Source organism: Electrona antarctica, assembly GCF_951216825.1.
Source record: "Electrona antarctica genome assembly, chromosome: 3".
NCBI classification, from domain to species: domain Eukaryota; kingdom Metazoa; phylum Chordata; class Actinopteri; order Myctophiformes; family Myctophidae; genus Electrona; species Electrona antarctica.
The window spans coordinates 28579781-28595433 of record NC_136808.1 but is presented as its reverse complement, the minus strand read 5'-3'; the positions used below and the strand labels follow the sequence as shown (position 1 = coordinate 28595433).

General features: G+C 42.8%; 1 protein-coding gene across 3 annotated transcripts in view; it reads right to left on the bottom strand.

The window, feature by feature from the left end:
- The window catches only part of uacab (uveal autoantigen with coiled-coil domains and ankyrin repeats b), a 51170-nt gene that overhangs the window by 2551 nt on the left and 32966 nt on the right, over positions 1–15653 (bottom strand). For all 3 annotated transcript variants that reach the window (XR_013789465.1, XM_079496138.1, XM_079496139.1), the window contains exons 3-17: positions 15502–15590; positions 15018–15082; positions 13600–13657; positions 12839–12909; positions 12456–12562; positions 10663–10844; positions 8934–8971; positions 7770–7877; positions 6831–6863; positions 6423–6515; positions 4887–4917; positions 4723–4772; positions 1292–3994; positions 842–994; positions 446–511 (exon numbers count right to left, since the gene is read on the bottom strand). Coding sequence is in view for 2 of the 3 variants with exons in the window: in XM_079496138.1 (XP_079352264.1) it covers positions 446–511; positions 842–994; positions 1292–3994; positions 4723–4772; positions 4887–4917; positions 6423–6515; positions 6831–6863; positions 7770–7877; positions 8934–8971; positions 10663–10844; positions 12456–12562; positions 12839–12909; positions 13600–13657; positions 15018–15082; positions 15502–15590 (3847 nt within the window). In the remaining variant the exon portion in view is untranslated. The remainder of the gene's footprint in view (positions 1–445; positions 512–841; positions 995–1291; positions 3995–4722; positions 4773–4886; positions 4918–6422; positions 6516–6830; positions 6864–7769; positions 7878–8933; positions 8972–10662; positions 10845–12455; positions 12563–12838; positions 12910–13599; positions 13658–15017; positions 15083–15501; positions 15591–15653) is intronic.

Here is a 15653-nt window from a genome sequence, read left to right as displayed (position 1 = left end):
TTGTCAATTCACACAAAGTATTTGCCTTATGCTCAGAGGACTTAAAAATAAAAAGTGCACATTCAAGTCAAAAGAAAACATAAGAGAAACATTGACTTGTATGATTCTTTTGAATAATGCTTAGTTTTCACTGTTGCTACACTTAAAATAGAAAATAGTGTGAACCCAGTCACACAGGCTACTGTATCATTCTTGGGATATATGGCATAAATACGAAGGTATGACATTATTTCCATGGATATCGTACACCCTTCTCCGGTAGTTACCATCCAGACTAAGCATTTTCTGGAGGAAACCCTGAACAGTCTGGTTAAAAGCATTGTCATATAGTGACACAAGCCACATTTCAAAATATGAAGTGATTACTTATCCATATTCCATACTATATATTTACAGTATTTCACACAAGCCAAAGCCTTAATTGCCATGACTCAGGGTAACGTACCTGTGCTGCACTGAGAAGATGAGTTCGATAAATTGAAACCACGTCCCTGTGTTGCCTCTCAGCATCCTTACAGCAGAGAACAGAAGAAGAAAGAGAAATATTATTCTTCTGGAACTTTGGTCATTGTGCTGATATGACAGAAGCTTCAGATAGTCATATCGATGCTGTCAGGTGGAAACCTTGTATGTCTAAAACTGTTAATTTCCAGGAAATGGTTGTGAGCTTGTAGACAAGTTTTGTAACTTTTGTGTGACACTGTAGTATGGACAAAGTAGGGCATTAATATATGAAGAATTCTTTTTTAGATACAAGGTTTCTGCCCAACAGCAACAAAATAATATCTTCCACCAGAGTTCTTCCAGACATTATATCAATGTGTATTATGCGCCTACTTACAGCCAGCTGTTGCTGGAGGGTTTTGATTTGGGCTTGGAGTGTATCCACATGCTGCGTCTGTCTCTTGTTGGGGGCATTGCCTGCATATGCCAGCTGGGACAGACCGTTCAGAGCCTGCTTTAATCGCTCAACGTCCGTCAGCAACTCTGTGATCTGAGAAAAACACACAGCTGTTAACACTGATATTAATACACTATTACACTGCTTAAAAAAATGTCAGTTATTGCCAAAACTGGATATAAAGTATAGCAAAGGAGGAGTTGGACGCATCATCCCAGAATGAAACCCAGCCCGTTTCTGGCCAAAATCAATTGGTGTAATTGAGGCACTGTCCTCGTCCTTTGTTAATGTTGGTGAGTGGTACCACACACCCTTGGATGTTGAGTTTACTTATAATAAATATAGTTTGTTGCAGTGCAGCAAAAATATAATTACAGAAATGTTTCCCACCTTCTTGTCCTTGACTTCAGTCTGCTCAGCTGACATCTGGATCCTCTGTTGCAGATTTCCGATGGTGCTCAGTGAATCGTCATACCTCTCCTTCTGATCCCTGATTTCTCTCTCGATGGCCTGGCCTTTCTGCTGCACCGTGTCCCTTTCTGCTCTAGCCCTGGAATCCGCCTCCCTCGCCTGGTCTACCTCCAGATGGAGCTCCTCACACTGTCCAGCCAGCCCCAACAGTTTGTTGCCAAGGTCAGCGACTTCCTCTTCTAGTCGCTGCTTCTCTGACTTCAGCTGGTTCATTTGGTCTTCCTTACCACGGAGCTCTTCAAGAGCCTGTGTAGCTCGGAGGAGCTCCGACTGCAGGGCTGTGATGTCGTCGGCCCTCTGAGCGTTGGTCTCCTCCTCTTCGCGGAGGGCCAGGTGGAGTTTGGCCACTTCAGCCTCTAGGGCTCCCTTGGTCTGGGCATGCTGCTGGAGGAGGGTAGCCTGATCTCCGAAGCGCTCCTGGAGCTCCTTTTGCATGGTGGAAGCCCTTTGGGTCTCTTCCTGCCGAGCCTCCTTTGATTTTTTACATTCAGTCTGAGTTTGGTGCACAGTGTCTCTGAGGGTTCTGAGCTCAGTCTCATAGTTTTCTAGCTGGGCAACCTTTGATTCAAGGCGTTGTTGGAGGTTTTGCCTCTCTGCAATGTAGCTGGCATTCTGCTCTACAAGCTCATTTCTGTGGACAGTCACCTGCTTGTGCTGTTGCTCTAGGTCACTCAACTTAATGGTCAGGTCCTCTATTTTGCCCTTGTAGTTCACTTCCACTTCATTGTGTTGTTCACTAGTAACAGATGCAGCTTCTAATCTCTTTCGAAGAGACTCCATCTCAATCTTGAGTTTTTCCTTGTCCTGTTTGTGGTGCTCTCCAACAGACTTCTCCCTGTTGCATTTCTCTTCCATGTCTAACACCTTTCCTGTCAAGTCCTTTAATTTGGCATTGTAAGAACGTTCTCTCTCCTCGATGGTTGCCAGTGGGATGAACTTGGCCTGGATGGCCTCCTGTATGGTGTCCAGTTCTCCTTTCTGAGCCTCCAGCTCCTGGTTAAGCTTCACCATTTCCTCTTGAGCTGACAGATACATCGCGGACACCTCCTTCACACGGCCTTCTGCATCCGCCACGGCAGCACTCAGCTCCTCCCTGAGAGCCTCGTGGACTTTTAAGCTCACATAGTCCTTTTCCACCGCCGACATAACTTTCTCCAACTTTTCCTTCAACTTGTCACTTCCGTCTTTCACATTTCTCAGCTCTTCCCCACCTTCTTTCTTCTTGCTTTCCAACTTCAACATCTCGGCCTCTGCCTTCTCCAAAGCAGCGCTCAGCTCCATCTTCATGTGTTCGTGCAGGTTTCTGCGTACGTAGTCTCCCTCCAGGCTCTGTTTCATAGAATCACTCTGCACCGAGACACGTACCAATTCATTTTCTCTGTCTTCACATTTCTTCTGCAGCACTTCCAGTTCCTGCAGCAGCTCAGTGTTTTGAGACATTAGATCGTCCATTTCAGACTGCTGTGTCATGTTGGCACTTTGGAGACTGGTCATTTTCTCACTCAGTGAGCTGTTCCCAGTGTGAAGCTGCTGGATCTCTGCTTCTGCTTTGCCATACCGTTCACTGGCTTCTACGAGTTTGTCCTCCAGTTCCTCCATGGCTTTTACCATAGTCCTCCCAGCTTCCTCATGGTCCCTGATGGGTATAAATTCTGCCTCGATCCTACTGTTGAGCTCATCCAGCTGTTCCCGGAGAATTTCCCTCTCTTCCTCGCTCTCCTCAACCTCCTGGATCAGCGCCTGACTCTTGGCGGTCACGTCAGCGAGTCTCCTTTTCAACGAGGCGTTGTGCTCCTCCAGAGTGGTCCTGATCTTCTGGTGCTCCTCAGCAGATACGGACCCTTGGGATGACGGGTTGTCAACCTCCCGGTGGAGGTCAGCTATCTCCTCTAGCACGCGATCATAGTCTTCCCTCAGCTCAGCTAGCTGGCGCTCCTTCTCGTCCACTGCGTTGGACAGCAGGTTCTTCATGTTGTCAAACTTCTCAGCTGGCACTGTGGCGACCTGTTTAGTCCCCGTCTCCTTCAGCTGGGCTTCCATCTCTAACAAGGCCTCTGCCAGCTCATCCCTTTCGGCTGCTACAGCGCTTATATCCTGGCTGAGCCTTTCGACATCAGCTGCCAGCTGACCTTCACTGCTCTTGTACTCCTCCAAGGCTTTCTCGCTCTGTTTGAGGCGGTTGCGTACACGACCCACCTCAGCTGAAGCTCCTTCATATTTACTCTTCACATCTCGCAGCTGGCTACGGAGCTCTTCAGCTGCTATGCCTCCTAAGTGCTCCTTGACTGTCACCACATGTGCCTGCAGCTGCTTGACTTTACACTCAGAATCCAGCATTCTCTTCTGGACATCGCCCAAGGCATCCTCTAGTTCTTGCACCTGCTGATCAGCCTGCTTCTGGATGGTGTCTCGACTCTGGACCAATTCTTGGCACTCCTTATTCTTGCAGGAGAGAAGTGCTTGAAGCCGTGCAGTGTCATCCTCAGCTGCCTGCTGCCTTCTCCTCACTGCATCAAGCTCTCGTCGGAGGGCATCCATCTCAGGTAGGTCCCAGCCTACCTGTGCTTGGCCCAACTCTAAGGGTCTAGACATGGAACGTGATGTGCTGGGATTCTGGAGCAGCTACAAGAAGTAAAAACGCTTAATTAAATATTCATCTTACAATAAATCTGAAAAAGTTTGAGGCGGGTACAACGGATATTGCATAACTGGGTGGGGAATGCATTTACAACTTATATCATTCCGTGGCCATAGCGATCGGATCAGTGGTTCTGTATGGGTGTAATGGCCAGATCGACGGTTCTGGACAACCACCTATCTGACCGACTTGACACAGAACTCCCTGGGTAGATGGCAACGCCCGTGCCGAGTTCGAAGTCGGTTGGTTCTCGAGATACTTGAATTTTGTTTTTGAACCAAGATTCTTTCCTGTGGCTACGGGAATTAATTCCATTTTTGATACACAGGTGTAATGTTTGTCTTTAGTTCAATGTTTGTTTTGTAAACGCCATTGACAATGAAGGGAACATTTACGTCATAATGTGTCATTTACGTCATATTGTCTCTTTATTGTTAATGGCGTTTAATGTGTGTGTTTGCACCGTTTGTTTTACATCACCATTACGTCACCTAATCAACATGAGTTAGACTGTAATATATTAGCGCCCCTCACTTCACACGGGTGTGATTTTTATTGAGACTTAACCTTGTTTCAGATAGGGATTTCATCAGTATTATTATAAAAGCTCCTGGTATAAGCCCACTGAAGCTGACAGAATCACTAACACACATTTACAGTGTATTGTTTTGAATTTGTAAACCACATGAAACTGAGCCACCAAGATGCTTACTTTATCAGAATCCAAGCTGTGCGACTGCTTGACCAGAATGTTCTCTTTGCCTGCAAAAGAGACAAGTGCAAAGCATCATTATTGTCAAATTAACTTTTTCTAATGGTGTTGCCGTTGAGTAATCTGTAATCTTGCAATTGAATTCGTAATTAAACAAAGCTCACCTTTGATTACAGATTGTCCAGCATAATCCCCCTGTGAACACAAAAATAGATTGAGTTGACTAAACTACTGTAAGTAACATGCATATTATTCAACTAGTTTTCTTGTATGTTTAGCCCATTTACTATGATGTCTGACTGAATTCTTCACATAACTTTGCAAAGCATACCATACTTTATTTGATTTTCAAGGAAACCATTGGATTCCATTTATTTCAGTAGGTTATGAAAATCTACTTGCAGACTCAAACATTGTTTTATAAAGGTAAGCCAGTCTGCTAAATATGATTGTGTGATAATTTTTTGTCAAAGCTATCGTGTTTTAAATACATTTTAAAGAGTACATTGATTTGAAGTATAGCTGAGAGTAGACCAATTTACGAACAAAATTCAAGAAGTCAATGACTTCTTAAGTGCACAATGTTGTTTCAGTAATGTTTCAGTTATTCTGGTACCTTTCGGGGGTGCATACTTAGTTTAGACTAGTCATTGGTTTATTGACTTGAAATTTTTGAAAACACGAAACCAAAGAAAATAGCCATTGATGGGAAAATGGTCTATGTTTATTTACGATATAAAGTATTGCCAAAGCTGTAACTAGTGACATACATATTGACACAACAAGCAGTGACATTAGCAATTGTGGTGTCCTCAATGGGTGGAAGTGAAATAGCTTTTGGCTCTATGCTGATTAAATGCTCCTCAATGATGGGGAAGATCGATTCTTTGATTTGTTGTGGCCTTTTTTAGCAAAATGGGAATGGAACCTGAAAAATGCTCCTCAATGAGTGATTCAAATATGGAGAAGATCGATTATTTTATTTTATTTTATTTGTTACAAAATGTAAATGTGAATGGGAATTCCATTCCCATTCACATTTTGTACTACTACATCTTGATCACCTAGCGAACACATAATGTGAGTCCGTAGAAGTAGTAGAAAAAAGTGTGTTTTGATGAAGAAAAGATCATGATTCAAGGACACTAGGGGAACAAAATATTGATTGTACAAACTACGGTTCAAGATGTATAGGCCAAAACATGAAGTGGCCTGTTTGATACAGTACATTTGGGGTAGAGGTTCTTCCTTGGCCTATTGGGAGTGTGTGTAAGTTTCACGTTGATAGCCCCCTTTTTGAAACTAGCTCCTTGCCACTTGCCCTACACACTTCCACTTGGTTTGAGCATAGACATATAAATCATAGAGACGGCACTGGATGGGATGGGAATCCCAGGGCCATCTCTATTATTTATATATCTATGCTCAAACCAAGTGGAAGTGTGTAGGGCGAGTGGCGAGGAGCTAGTTTCAAAAAGGGCCTAGGTATCTCATCATACATCATCATACATCACATTCCGTGCTCAGCCAATCAAATCATCGCTATGGGGTACATATATTGCTCAGCCAATAAAATCATCGATATGGGGCACAGAGCTGGGCATAGGAGGGACATAGGTCTGAACACCAAATCCCCACAGACCTCATCTCAGAATTATAGCCTAGCAATGTTAATGTTTATGCCCATTAGGGTTACTGACCAAGGTGCTCCGGAGCTGGACCTTGACCGTTTCCAGGCCTCGCGTCCCCTCCTCTCTCTCTTTGGCACCAAGTAAGACTTTGAGCTGTTCCCTCTGATTCGGTAAAACAAAACAAAACAAAACACACAAAGTAGTATTATTTTTTTGTAGTTGTATAGTTGTAAACAGTAGAAACAGTAGGTTTCCATGCTACATTAAGTGGTTGAAATGACTATATTTGATCACATGATGGTACTGTAAAGTTATTGTATATGTTTTGACCGTGGTTTGTAACGGTCCCTAGTTACACCCCATGGAACTGTAATTATATTCCTTTCCCCAAACAAGTAACAGAAACAGAATAATGTCCTGACATGTAATCTATTAATAGGTTACATGTCATGGTACAATACTTTGCTAGTACTGTACCTCCTTGTGAATGTCTTCCACCGTTATTTTTTCCTGCAGGGGAACAAGAACATCAGAGCCGTGTTATCAGAGGAAGGACTCACTGTGCATATCTTCACATATATCTATTCTGTTGCCAAAAGTACATCTTCCTGTTTTCCATGACCGTAGAGTAGACAGTGCTCCATAGGGATGCCAATGGAATACAATTTTGGGAATGCCTAGTTGGGGAACATTTGGCTAAAAGGTTGCTTTTCAAATCAAATAACCCCATGCCTGCCACCTCCCAAATTGTTATTATTATTTGGGGTTTCACTACGTTTTATGTTTATTTGATTATATGGGACTATGTTTATGACAATTGTATTTTATTTTTCACATTTTGAAAACGTGTAAGGCATGGTAAACTGGCTGAGGTCTCCACACAAGGTAAGTCTGACTGGGTGAGTGAAAGGTAGGTGTTGTGTGTTCTGTACTGTATTTCTTTTTTTTATCCCACGATTTTGTAACCCATTTTCACCCCTGTGTCAATTATCTAATGTGATCCTGGGCTCTACACACCCTCCGCCAACCTAGTCCCCATATATGGGGGACATGGGGAGAGCAACGGACTTGAACTCATGCTTCCTTCATGCCTGAGTGTCCAAGTTGCTCCTTTACACCTGACAGGGGGGAGTTTCCCTGGTTGGACATAGCGCATGGAAGGAACACGTTATTCCAACCAGTTCCTTTCCCCTCCATCAGGAGCCCCGGCTGGCCAGGGGGAGGCGGTTTAGAGACCAGAATTACTGCATGTTTTTTGTGAGGGTACCTACCCTAGTACTGTATTTCATTGATTGATTGATTAGCGTATTGAAAATGAATTCAAAGGGATAAAAACACAAGAAAAAACAAGAAAAAAATTACAAAAACAAAACAAAGACAAATAATAATAAATACCTTTGTATTTTGTGTATATACCTGTGAGAGCTGTTGCTGCAGCATGGTGACCTTGTCCAGCAGAAGCCTCTGCTCCTGGTGGAACTTCCTCAGACTCTCCTGCTGACTCTCATTCTGCCTCTCTAGGTCCTGAATCACACACCACACCACAACACATACACACACACCACACCACACCACATACACACACACACAGCATCATTACTACATGTACCAATCCTGTGAAGTCAAACACATAACGTTCATCAATGTCTAATGATGATTTATCACAGAATCAAGGGATGTTTGATGGATCAGGTCAGCTTTAGAGTTTGTCACATATTGGTGGCTATACATTTGGACTTGAATATCAAACACAGAGCTTTCTTAATTCTGGTTTGAAGCTTACTCACATTAATGATCTGATCCTATATGTTAGCCTTAACTGCCTCCAACAGCTCACTTGAGTGCTGTGATAAATCTATTATTGCCAACCATTTAGAAACACATCCAATTGCTATACAAGGCTCTCAACAGTTACTGACTATAATCACTAGAGGGCAGTAATGCGCAATAGACTGACAGTCAAAGATTTCCTTGGGGTGGATAGTGTGTCCAACCATGTTAAAGAAGGATGCCAATAAGTATTGACCCCATGTTGTCCAAATGGACACACTACACTACTACTACTCATAAATGCAGGGCCCTAGACTGGAGATTGAAATCATACTTTAGGAATTGCACACAATGTGTGCAAAACATTTTAGTAGTTCAAACTTTATTAAACTTTCAAGCAGAAAATGTGATGATACAAGGTGAAAGGTCAGTGGTAAAAAAGGAGATATTCAGCGACCTAGACCAATAAACTTTGTAGCCTCTTATATCAGCTCTAGAACGTTGGGTAACATCTGTGAGCCTTCTCACCTTTCCAACAATGGGATCATGAAAATCTATATTGGCCGTTCAAATATCACTTCATTGCTATTCACATCACTGCATGTAGACAACAAGGACACTTTAGGCTCTGTCATTATGTCAGCATTGTGAGTTTAAAGGTAGATTGGCTATTTTCAATCTACTACACTGTTGTACAACAAAGTATAAATCAGGCTTAAAGGTCCAACATGATATGAAGCAAAAACAAAATATGGCGAGAGATTCTCTTCACTATGGAATATAGAAGGATTGTGGAAGCTGTTGGGTTACCTGACGCCTTCTCTGTTCCAGCTTTGCAGAATCTTTCTCTGTAAAGATAAAAAAGAAGGAAAGCAACATTCGTGAGAACAATGGTTAGAAACACTCGCAGGACACCATAAAACACACTGTACACAGTGAATGCATCAAAGCTGGAGATGAAGACACCGTTTTAACCACAAGAACACAAACATCCGTATTCTGAGCATGTCATAATAGCTGTGAACATCATCCTAAAATCTATTACTTAGCAGATTGTGTCCTTGCAAATCAACTATTTTCGGCAAAGACATTTCGTGTAGAGGGAAAAACATTTAGGGGCAATGTATAGACCCTTGGGGGACCTCGTTCAACATAATATAAAAGGGTTTAAGGCCTCTTTTAGACGGCGACCATCTCCAGATAAAACGGCAAAGTCCTGTTGCGTTCTCAGTTTTTATTGACCCTTTATGAAAACGCTATAATGTCGCTAGGTGGCGATAACGGGCTGCTAAATAGACCAGTCACCCATTTACAAGAAGAAGAACCAGGTAGCTCCCCCTTCACGCAACCCTATTGGGGTTTTGAATGACGCTTCCAGAACACAACAGGGTTGTGGCCGTCGCTCGCCGTCTGCTTTCTATAACGCATCGAGGTGACACACAGGCTGACAGGCAGCCCAGAGCATGCAGGCAAAGCGCGCCACAGGATGGTTAAACTGTCACTCCACACCTGGGCCGTTAAAGTGTATTGGCCGGTCATGCTAGAATACCCTCGATGGAGGAAAGTCTGCCCAGAGAGAAATCTCCGATTGGCTGTTATTTTCTCCTGTACAAAAACGCTCTAATGCGCAGTGAATGGGGCGAAAACAACTATGGCTATTAACAGATTAGCGACACAAACTATTTTAATAAATTTGATTCAAAAAAATAAAAATGATTTATAAAATTATTATCTTCTTTCTTTTGAGGATCCCAGGGCCTTCTCTGAATACCTTGAAGGCCCTGAAAATTCACCACTGATATTTTATAACACATTAGGCTACATAAATGCTGCTGCCGCCTATCAGAAAGGGGGCATTTTATTTACATCATGGTTTGTAGGCGAGGAGGGAGCTGGCTTGTTCATTGTAGGAACTCCATTATATCATATATGGCTCTGCATCAATGTAATAAACATATGCGTTGTGAGCCAACGTGAGCCATGATGTCATAAGCTTTGCGGATTCGCCGTTTTGCCTGTTTACACAGAGACTGGTAAAAACGGCGTTCTCAAAGATTTCCACTCTGGAAGGTGGTTTCACTTTGTTGCGTTTTACAATTTACAATTTAGGCATTTAGCAGACGCTCTTAATCGAGAGCGATTTACATTAAGCAATAACAAAAGCATGGCATACATCACATATATAAAAAGTAGTTATCATGAATCATGCGTAAACTAAGAACGTAACAGTGGAGTATCTATGTAAACTATACATACTATACTATATAATATATTATACATGTGTACTATAAAGTGCTATGACTACATAAAGTGCAATTCTAGAGCTGTCTACGTAACAAGCAATAAGTCTGTTTAAAATACTATCTAAGTCTACATAATGTGCTATCTAAGGGGCTAGGTTTTCACCTCCCCAAAACGCTGTTCTCGTCTAAAGGGACCCCAGCAAACGATACTTTATTTTGCCGTTTCCTATGAACACCGTTCTCGTGTAAAGACCACCTAAGTGGTTAACAAAAGTTAGTGAGCGTTGACATCTGACCTTTGGTGGCATTGTCGAGGTGGGTTTTTATCATGGCTACCAAATCCTGGTTCTTGTTGAGGCGAGCATAGTGGTAAGAGTCGTGTCCCAAGCTATCCACCACAGACACATCAGCACCGTTCTTCAACAGCACTTCAACTGCATCTTTACAGCCATACTCGCAGCCCAGGATCAGAGCTGTTCTGAGGACGACACACAGAAGGACAGTGTGAGACACTTGTATATTAGACAACTCTTCCTTAACCCATTCAGGCCTGACGTCGAAATAAAAAAAACGTTCGCTTTGAAAGAATATATATTCAAAGATTTGTGCCGCATTTTTACGATTTTTCAAAAATAGCAGACCTACAAGTTCATAGCGCGCCACTCGGTGGCGCGCTATGAGCTTGTAGATCTGCTATTTTTCAATAGCTAAAGTATAACATAATGCTTAGTTAAAACACCAAAAGGGGTTCCCGCCCAGAATGGGTTTAAAGCTATAATATGACACACATGCGTCCTCAGGTCTAAATGGGTTAACCCATTTAGACCTGAGGCCGATTTTTAAAAGGCCTTTTAAAACCTAAGGCAGTTTTATGAAAGACACCCTAACATCTGAGGTCTTTCTGAGAAACTTCACAGAATAATGTGAATGCAGGATCTGTAGTTGGCTGATCAAACATAATATACACAAATGGGCAAGACAAGAATTCAGACAAAAGTACGAGTGATTTTACTCGAGTAAGGAGCCAAAACGTACAGTACATGACCTGTCCCAGTATGGCTCATTGAACAACATAGATTTTCATAGATCCATTTTTATACCTGCCCACAGCTATAACTAGGAAACAGATGTTGCACGTCACATGGAGGTCTGTTGATTGATTAGGTCAGATAAGAGCTGAGAACAGTACTAGGCATAGCTGAGCAAACAAAGGAAGTGAAATAGATTACATAATACACGACAATCGTGTGAATCCTCACTAAAGATGAGCAGTCCCAAAGTCCTTTAGGCAGAATCATAGAATACAGCTAATGGAGAAGAGTTACTTTTATAAGGGACATTATTAAATGTTTACTTCTCAGAAATCCTCGACAATAGAATTGAAAAAGACTACAAAACTACAAGGAGACGTGCATGCATTCCCGGCTTCAGAGATAAAGTAATGCTGCCATGGCAGCCGGTTTTAAGGGGAAAGTAACAGATGAGCATGATTGATTATGTTTCTTTAACCCATTTAGACCGCAAGACGTGTGGAAACGTCATAGCTAACCCAACCGATTGAGAGGACGTGTACACACACGTCCTAGCGCATTTTCATTGATATCAAACAAGAGACAAATATTCAGATTTATTTTTGGGGGGAGGGGGGTTGGCCTCTCCTCCTTCTGCACCATATTCCCTGCTGTTCGTGCATGCGCGTTGCCGTTCACTGCCGTTCAGAGTAAAAGCTGCCATATCTGCGCGGCACCCCGGGCTGCTATTTTCAAAGAAATCGTGGCGCTGATTGTGTAATAGATTTAAACCCTCTGACCTTGTGCAGGCAGTTTTGACATTAGCTCTAAAATGACTTGGAATGTTACATATCGTTTGATGTCTGTAATATTATGGTTGATATTTTTATAACTCAAGAAGACAAGAACACATCACAACACTATTCTCATCATGTGACACCATAGTATAAATGTTGTGCTTACAAATATTTGGTCTCATCGCCAAAACTTTGATCTGAACACACACGCATAATCACTTTCACCGTTTGTGTACAGAAGTTCACTGAAACATCTAGGTGCCATAATGTGATTTTCTTTACTTGTTTTGTTTGTCACAACTGGTAATGTCTGCCCCTCGCTCCAGCAGCAGCTGGCAGATGCGTGGATGGCACATCTGGGTGGCCAGCACCAGAGGGGTCCTCCCATCCTGGAAAACAAGTGCACATAAACACCATCAGCAGCCTCACAATCGTCACGACTCAAAATACAAAAACAGTAAAGAAGTCATGCATTTAGCCTCCACAGTAATTATTTACTTGAATCAATCAATCTCTTTTCACAACGTGTGAAGAAAACACTTCAGTGTCAACCGTAACTACAACTACAACAGTAACAATAACTACAACTGCTGATTACAATAAAAGTAACACGGAATACACAATAATTTGTAAATTCACAAACGCGAGACAATGACAGTACTCACAAAATCAGTGGCATTCACAGAAACTCCACTGTCGCAGAGAAGCTTCACACTGGAGGAGCATCCAGCCATGACTGTAGAAAACAAGAGCACAACAACTTTGATCATTTCACCCCATTTAGCAACATCAAATCCATGACATGAGAATATCTGCAACAAATTATAGAGCAAGCATCGACTTTGTTGGAGATTACATTTAATTCCAAGAGTTAAAGGACAATTCCATGCTAGAAGGCTTTCTTACCTTTATTTGTAGTTGTTACGTCCCCACCAAAGAGGTCCAGGTATTATTTTGTGCAAAAGTGCATTATTGGCTATTTCCCCTAATATAAGCCCTTTACATTATGAATGCCCCATTCAATTCAATGCAATTCAATTCAATTCATTGAGGGCTTATGGTAGGGGAAATAGCCAATAATGCACGTTTGCACAAAATAACACCTGGACCTCTTGGGTGGGGACTTAACTACAAATAAAGGTAAGAAGGCCTTCTAGTAAAGGTCAATGTATGCTTTGTGCGTGTGAACCGGTGCGTCGCACGACAAACGTGGTGTAAATGTGACGTCAAAACAAACGGTTTCCCTTTGCGTACCTTGCGAAAATCAATGGTCGAATTGGTTTGGAAGATGAAGTAAGACCCTTTACCACGGAGATGCACAAGAACATTCACTTCCTTGTTTACCTTTTCTGGCAATGTGCTGTTGGCACCCTCTTAAATTGGCCTTAAGAGGGTAATTGTGGAGAAGAGACATGAGTTTTCTTACCAGCATCATGCAGAGCTGTCCTCCCCTGTAGATCAACATTTCCAACGGGACAATTGTGCTGTGGAAAGACATGAGAAAGAGAGTTTCTGAAAAAGCTCACAAGTTTGCAAAGTTGTTCATGTATACCAAATAACGACTAAAATAAACAATCATGAACAAGGCTTGTAACTTAGATTTGACTCAAGCACTGAACAGAATAACATTTCTGGTTGACATCTTTCACAGCTGTGGAGAAAACTGTTAAAGTGGTACAACTGCGGTGGTGGCTGTCGATGCGGCTGTGAATGTGAGGCCCAACAACAGACAGGTCAAGTCAGGCTAGACGGTCCATTATAACACCACGATATCTCCCCATACACCTGTCACTCACCAAATGACACTTTACTATCACGGTGATGAGGGCTCGCAATGAACGCTTTGAGGACTCAATGCCTTATGTATATGTAGCCGGAGCTAGCTTGTGGGCAAGCTACTGTAGCTCGGGGCCCCCACTATAAAAAACCTTTCTCTCTCCAGCAACAAGGTCCAAAAGCGAGCAGCACGGTCAAATGACAAGGGGGGTAGGGGGCAATAGCGTAAAGGGAAGAAATCCTATACCTCAAGGGTTCAGGTTGTCAGAAGGAGTTGGGGGTTGTTTTGGGAGAGGGGGGGGGGGGGGGGGGGGGGGTGTCCGGCTGCTATCTGCAGCGTGATGACGGCACCTAGAATGGACGGCAGGTTTGCAGGAGGGCGAGCTTGTCAACACCACCAACAGCCCCCCAGCCTCTATTAGGTGGTTGCCATACCAGGGTTGGGGGGAGGGGAGGGGGGGAGCCACGCTGTGAGGGCACAATGTTGTCGAGATAGCCTATCACTGTAAACACATAAATCCGCTTGGTGACTCAACAGGACCTGGTGTTGAATGATCATATGTTGGCTCGGCTGTCTGAGCCGTGAGGCAAGGAACTGCCCCAGCAACAGCTAATTCCCCTAGCAGCCTATAGTAGCTGCTGTTTGGCTGCAAGGCAGAACTTTCAAGCATGCAATCTGTACAGTACATGTTCTGTACATGGAAAGTAGTCACAGAATATTTATCTCCATTACGATCGATCCCCCAATAGTTGATGAACACAGGAGGTTTTCTCTGTGCTTCAGTGGGAAAAAAGTCAGTTCCCTAGTTAGGGTCAGTTCAAAATAGCATGCTGGCCAAAAATGGAGAGGAACGACATGGAAGTGGATGGTGGCTGTTTTTTTAGATCGTGAGTTGCTGCTAGACTGTTTCACCGAGAGTGAAACGCTGACTCATAGGTTGACGTAAACATTTAAAACACTGTTTTGACAGGTTACACGTCATTGGCGATGTTGGCCTTGGAGGAAAAAAAAGATGTGTGCGTAATTTGCAAGGACTTAACTGTTCCACAGAGAGTGAGTCACTTTACCTGCAAGAGTTTCTGCACGCAAAGAGAATGACCATTTCTTGAAGCCAGGTGAAGAGCATTCTTACCTAGACAATGGGAAATGTAGATGCACGGGACATTATATTAGCACACACTATGTACTACTAGCAAAATGACAATACATTTGTCTTAGCACCTTTAGGCTAATAATAACCTATGTTCAAATGAAAGAAGAGTCAACACTTTCACTCTCATACCACACATGTACCAAAGTATAATATATGTATTTGTTGTTACACCCATGAGTATCCATGGTTACACCCATGAGTATTCATGGTGATTACGACTTAGGCAAAGTAAATCACAGGGTAGAATCAGGTATCCCTGAAGTCAGTGCGCCATAGCATTCATTACCATTTAAACTCGGCTCTCAACCATGATCTGACTGTGATTACGGTCTCATCGTTCATTACCATTTACACACATGTCACAACTATGATGCGATCATGTTTACTGTCTGACTCACCGGTGGCATCAGTTGCTGTGATGTCTACATTGTGTCCCAGGAAGAGGTTCAGACAGTCTATGTGTCCTCTAGTTGAAGCCAAATGGAAGCTGTCAAATGGAACAAAAAAATGTTAAGAAGTTTTGGAGGAGAAAGTGGAAAGAATGGGCACA